This window comes from Alnus glutinosa, chromosome 10 (genome assembly GCF_958979055.1).
Source record: "Alnus glutinosa chromosome 10, dhAlnGlut1.1, whole genome shotgun sequence".
In the NCBI taxonomy this organism is placed as follows: Eukaryota; Viridiplantae; Streptophyta; class Magnoliopsida; order Fagales; family Betulaceae; genus Alnus; species Alnus glutinosa.
Genome location: NC_084895.1, coordinates 1,389,561 through 1,395,560, shown reverse-complemented (window position 1 = coordinate 1,395,560; position 6,000 = coordinate 1,389,561). Strand labels below are relative to the sequence as shown.

Sequence of the window (6,000 nt, the reverse complement as noted above, 5' to 3'; positions counted from 1 at the left end):
TTTTCTATGCTTCTCTTCTTCTATTTTTTTATTATTATTGTTATGAAACTAAATTATAAGGAAGAATCCCGGGCATAGCACGGGTTACAAGCTAGTTAATTTTAACAATGATTGATTGATAGTACCTATTCAGTAAAATGAAATAAAAGTTTAGTTACTAACATTTTTCCTTCAAATTTTGGAGAGTACTCGGGTATTTTCTCCTAAAAAAAATAGTGAATTTAGTGGAAAAGATAAAGGATAATGATCATAAGATTCATGACGGCCCGAAATTTACCCATATTTCACCGTATTAGCTCCATGCATGATACAAGAGATAATAAGACTTCTATAGACACGAAAGATAAGCTGATATACAACTCAGAAGGATGCCCCTATAAGCCTAAAATGACCCAATTTGAATCACAAGGGTCACTTTTGTACGCACCAATTTTTTATTTTTTATTTTTTTTTTCTATCAGTATGAGAAAGATGCATCACTAATTTCCTGTACAACAAGATGTTCACATCATATAAGCTGAGGCCTGCTTTCACTATCATTCTGCACATGAAATTTCTTTTTGAAGCCATCAACAAAGTCCTGCATGCATGCCCTGTATGTCTCCATTCCCGGAATGCGCTTAGCAAGTTCCAGGCCGACATTCATCCATTTCCCGGCCATTTCAATCTGCCCCATCCGCACCGGCAGTGCTGCGCGATTCCACGCTGTCATGGCAAGCCATTTTCCCTCTTCAGTAGGATACTCTCCTTCCTTCAACCCCACCATTATCTGGTAAGCTTGCTTGTACATGCCATATACAGCATCATCATCTGTATCGCCCTTGTGAATGCTTGCTACCGCAATAAGCTTCCGCACAACAAGAGCAACGTTTTGATAATCCGGTGAGGGGGAAGAAAGGAAGGCTGAGAGGCACTCATTTAGAGCAAAGGTGGCTACTTCATGATTGGATTGTGGACCCTGGTAGGCACTAAGGCCTATCTGAAGGAGGTGCTTGGGATTGCAAGCTTTTGAGCTGGCAAAACTCTTCACAAGGAGTTGCTGCGATGCTGAATCATTTAGCCTTCCTTGCATATCATAGGCACTGAAGGTGTATATAAAGAAGAGATCAGGCTCAAGGGTGGTGATTTGATCATCGTGTAGCCGAGTCCCAGTTGAGATTGACTTCAGTATCTGCATCCATGAAAGAAGTGATTTGAGTGTGAAAAATTGAGGCATCGGCTTTTTGAATCAAGCAAATGACAACAAATAATGCATACCTTCCCTGCTCTATCAAGCAGTTCTATAGCTTGCTTCACTTCGGTGTCTGACAATGCAGCCTTCCTTTGATTCTCTGAAGCTATCATGGCAGATACAGTCAATATTAACGACTTACAAACCATAACATTATTTTCTTCCACTTGCCCGTCAACAGGAATACAGTAGAATTCTGAAGACAATCTCAAAAATTCAGCACATAGTTCATAGTTGTTCTCCTTCCCAGTTTTTGTCCCAAAATTCCATGATGTCACAGCAAACCAATTCCGTTCCCGTCTTCCAACCTCTTCTTTTCCAAAAAAGAGATCAGGACCAAGCTCAGATGCACGGTTATGAGCACGTTTTATAAATTTCAGAGCTTCCAGCTCGTTGCCAGGCTCTTGAGAAAGGATTGTGACTAGGGTGCGTAGAACTACAATTTCTGTTGTTGGCATGGATTTTCCCGGGACATAGAAGTTTAGCATATTCGATAGAGCAGCCACAGCCACAGGAAGAGCATGGCAAGCAACAGCTTCATGAGCTGAGAGGGAGAGAAAGTCTGTTGAAAAATCGAGGCAGGTTGTCATGGCATGGATTTGAGTGATAGCGCCCTGGTGGTCATTCTTTTGCAGGTAAATCTTGAACTGTATTAAACAGATATGTCAAGTTCGCAAAATTATCAATTAAATAATATTTTTGGGAAATCTGAGAGAAGGGTGTATTTGTTGTCAAGCTTAGCATTTAATCTAAGAGGCACTATTTTTCAGGTCTGCTGGCACGTGTCTGCTGGCACGTGTGTGCTGTGCCCCTACACGAGTGGGTGGGTGTTTGAGAGAGAGAGAGAGAGAGCACCTTAAGGAAAGCACAGGCTATGTTGGGCTCTAGCTGCGAAATATAAAAGCATTACAAAGTCACATTCCCAGAAGAGGGGGAAAAAAAAAAACTAGTTCTAAGCATTTAAAGATCTTAATTATCTCGGAGACAAAAGTTCCCAACTAGTAGTTGATATTTAGGATACCTTTTCAGCCTCATTGATGTATTCTTGAGCTCGATCAAGCTGAGAGAGGCCAAGATGGCAGAGACACAAGACTCTAAATCCCTTGGCTCGGAGAATTTTGCTCTCTATGTCATATGGAATATAAAGCATGGATTTTTCAAACATCTCTGCACTTGTCCCATAATCTTTTGATCGAAAGAATTCCGCAGCACTGTAAGACGAAGGCAGAAAATGGTTGAAATAAATGGACTTGAATTGAAAAGGAGTGCTTTCAATAAACATCATCTGTTCATACATTAAGTAGTGTTTCCATCAAACGAGTTCCTTTCAAATTGTTACGAGGTAGAGGGCATTGATATTTTCTTACACGTGACATGAAAACTTGGACGGCTAAGTCATGTGTCAACGTTTTTATTGCCACGTGATAGTATACATGACCACTAGCAAGCCAGATTTATTCTCTTTAAGATCACATCTAGGAACAATTAAGGAAATTACCCTAGTATAAAATGCTCAAATGGAAAAACGATATGGCTTGATTGCCTCCATTAAAAATATTCATGAAATAAAGTTGAAGCTATAAAAACCTGTCCTATGTATAATGTACTTCCAAGCAATGGTAGAAAACATGAGTGAGGTTCATGTTTGGGGTATCCAACCAAGCAACAAAAACACTCAGACCGTCTTTGTTAACTTTTCAAGGCCTGAAGAAAACGAATCTGTTTAATATTGACAGAAAGTACAACAACGTGAAGAAGATATGAAATGGTAAAAGGAAAAAAATAAAAGAAAAGGAAGCAAGATAAGAGGAAACAATTCCTATAAACAATGAAAGTCCCACTTAAACACTACAAGAGAATACATGAGAATCCAAGAGAAGCCGTTAACGAAGGACAAAAGGTCTAATAAATCTCCAATTAAGTGACAATATCTCCAAGGACCATTAAATCTAATCTTGGCCATTCGGTTATGTTGGCCACATCTCCTCAACGCAATAATCCTCTTTAGGTCCTTAAATCTGGCTTCAGCAGAGGTTCCTTGATAACACCAATGGTTCTTCCAAAGTTATTGCCCTAATATTTTAGACCTCCCTAGTTGTGGAAAAACCTTGATTCACCGAGTAATTAGAGCTGCTCAGAGAGAAGACCTGAGCAGCGATCAATTCCTAATATTTGAAAGGAAGATGTATCCTAAAATTCCTTGGCAATGAAATAATGAAAATTCCAAGAGATTGATATCTACCAAAGTTTGAAACTATGCTCAAACATATAGAACACTACTCTTATGATGCGTGCAATGAGCAAAGCTGCAGAGGCTTCAGAACACTGCCCAAAAAAAGAAGCCAAATCGAGAAAATATCTTATATGCCTTATTAGATGTAAATCTTCTTCTTTTTTTTGAGTGAACATGAAGATTCTACCTTCTTCAAAGCTACTTTTAGAAGTGAGCTTTTGCTTTCAGAGACTCTTTTGACTTTTGAGGGCTTTTCGTCCTAGTTAAAAATGACTGAGGAATGCGAAAAGAGCTACAGATCAGGGCAGAAAAGGGAATAAGAGGACTGAAATATTTAAAGTATTAAGCAATTGGCTCATTTTGGATCTCAAACATGAGAATCAATTCAATCAAAAAGAGAAATGATTTGAAATACCTCAATTTCTTAAAATCAAATTTCTCCTGTTTCTGTTGTTTTTTCCAAATTCCAAATATGAAGCAGAGTCTTGGTAAATCAATCCAACAGATATTGTTATGCCTAGCAGTACATATTTGTACCAAACTTTTGATCAATCACACCAACTATAGTTATAAATTTCTAATGCAAACAGAAAACATACTAGGGCTAGATCTCATTCTAGTTAAACATAGAGGTTTTGGATTCAATTATGATATATTAATCAACATACATGTCTAGGAATTTATGTACGTGATTATTGGACTTACCAATTCCAAAGCACAGCGTGCATTGACATCCTCTCCTTAGCGGCGGCCTCGCGGCTGAATAGCGCCACCACTCTCTCATCAGAGACCAGCTCCGCCGCCACTTTGGCCCTCACTTTAGAATCAGAACCACCCTCACCAACCACGCGGTGGGCAAGCCTCACGGCTGCTCCAGCGTTGATGTGGCACCGGCCCAACAACCCCAAGAACACGTCCTTGGCGGTCTCGGAACCTGCCGTCCCCACCGCCTGGAAGTATGCCTCCACGGCGGACACCCAAACGTCCTGCGGAACGCCCTTATTTACCGCCATGCCCCTTAGCTCCTTCTCCGCCTCGCCGTACCTTCCTAGCCCTAGCCAAGCCTTCACTGCCAACACTGGAAGGCTCGGATGGCTGTGGTCCCCACTCTGATCTCTCAGAACCCTCACACACTTGATCACGCTCTCGTACTCTCCCTTTTGCAAATGGACGGCCGAGATGAACCGAAGCGTCTTCGCTCTTAGTTCCCTGAGATCGACCGCACTTGATCTCGATCCGAGTCCTTTCTCACACAGATCCAACGATTCGTTCATGAGCTTCAGAGCTTCGCTATTGCTAGTCTGATCGTCCTTCGATAGCAAACCCTTGCCAAACGCCAAGTACTGGTTCGCGAGAGCCCAGTAGTGCTCAGCGGACCCGAAGAGCAAGCTCTTGGACCGGTTCAGGAGTGCCAGGGAGAGATTCCGGTCGGAGGCCTCCCAGGCGGTGCGGGATCTCGCGAGATTGAGGTCTAGGAGGAGCTTCCTCTCGCCGGCGCCGGAGACAGCGCGGTGATCGAGCTCGGAGACGAGGTCCGTGGCGCGAACGAAGCAGGCGGAGGCGAGGTCGAGCCTGCGGAGGTCGTGCCAGAGGAGGCCGGTCTTGTGGTAGAAGGCGGCTGACTTGAGTGCCGGAGAGGGGACGCCGGGGACGTCGCCAGCGAGGGCGAGGATGTCAGAGGCGACGTGGCGGAGTTCGGCGTGGTGCTCGGCGCAAGGAGAAGAGCGGAAGGAGGCGGCGTTGGAGAGGTCGACGCAGGCGTTCCAGAGGCGGAAGCTGAGCTTCCATAGGTGGAGCTTGAGGTCGTTGTTGAAGGGAGCGAGGTGAGTAAGTTGAGCGAAGGATCGGCGGAGATCGGAGGAGAGAGTGTGAAGGGAGGGGGACCGGTCGTCTTGGGAGGCGGCAGGGGAGAGATGCTCGAGTTGTTTGATGGAGGATTCGATTTGGGAGAGGAGGAGTTGGTGGGGAGAGGAATCTCTGTGGGTTGCTCCGGGCGATGAGATCTCTGCGATTCTCATTTTCTTTTGGCGCCAATACAATGATTCGAACTTATATATATATATATATAAATAGAAATTGCTTCTTCTTTTTTTTTAAGGAAAGATAATTCTTTTTTTTTTTTTTTTTATATAGATAATTCTTTTATTAATCAAGAAGAAATGGTACATAACAAGGCCACCATATAGGTATACATAAGATACCACCATTAAAGTGTATACTCTATTTGAATCAAAATAGACTCAGACTCTTATAGACAGTTTCTAACAAAGAAACCTAGCCAAACAGAATGATGCATTTGTATTGACATAAAATATTCCTTGAATTGGGAGTAGGTCACACAATTTGAGCTAAAATCAATGATTAGGTTAATATAACTACAGAGCAAACTGTCAAAACAAAAACAAAACAGGAAAATCAAATACAACATACTAACATTCCATGTGTGTTTGGGATTGTAAAAATAGTTTTTTATGTTTTTTTTTTAAAAAAAAAAAAAAAGATTAAACACTCATTGAATAAGCAAAATAAATAAATA

At 42.1% G+C, this 6,000-nt stretch overlaps 1 protein-coding gene across 1 annotated transcript; it reads right to left on the bottom strand.

The window, feature by feature from the left end:
* Positions 1-485: 485 nt before the first annotated feature.
* On the bottom strand, positions 486-5,482 carry LOC133880283 (TPR repeat-containing protein ZIP4). The gene is made up of 5 exons (XM_062319203.1): positions 4,170-5,482; positions 2,253-2,442; positions 2,087-2,119; positions 1,258-1,878; positions 486-1,171 (listed from the first exon to the last, which is right to left on the bottom strand). Exons 1-5 carry the CDS (start codon positions 5,480-5,482, stop codon positions 509-511), a joined length of 2,820 nt encoding a protein of 939 aa, XP_062175187.1. The 3' UTR covers positions 486-508.
* Between the last annotated feature and the right edge of the window lie 518 nt (positions 5,483-6,000).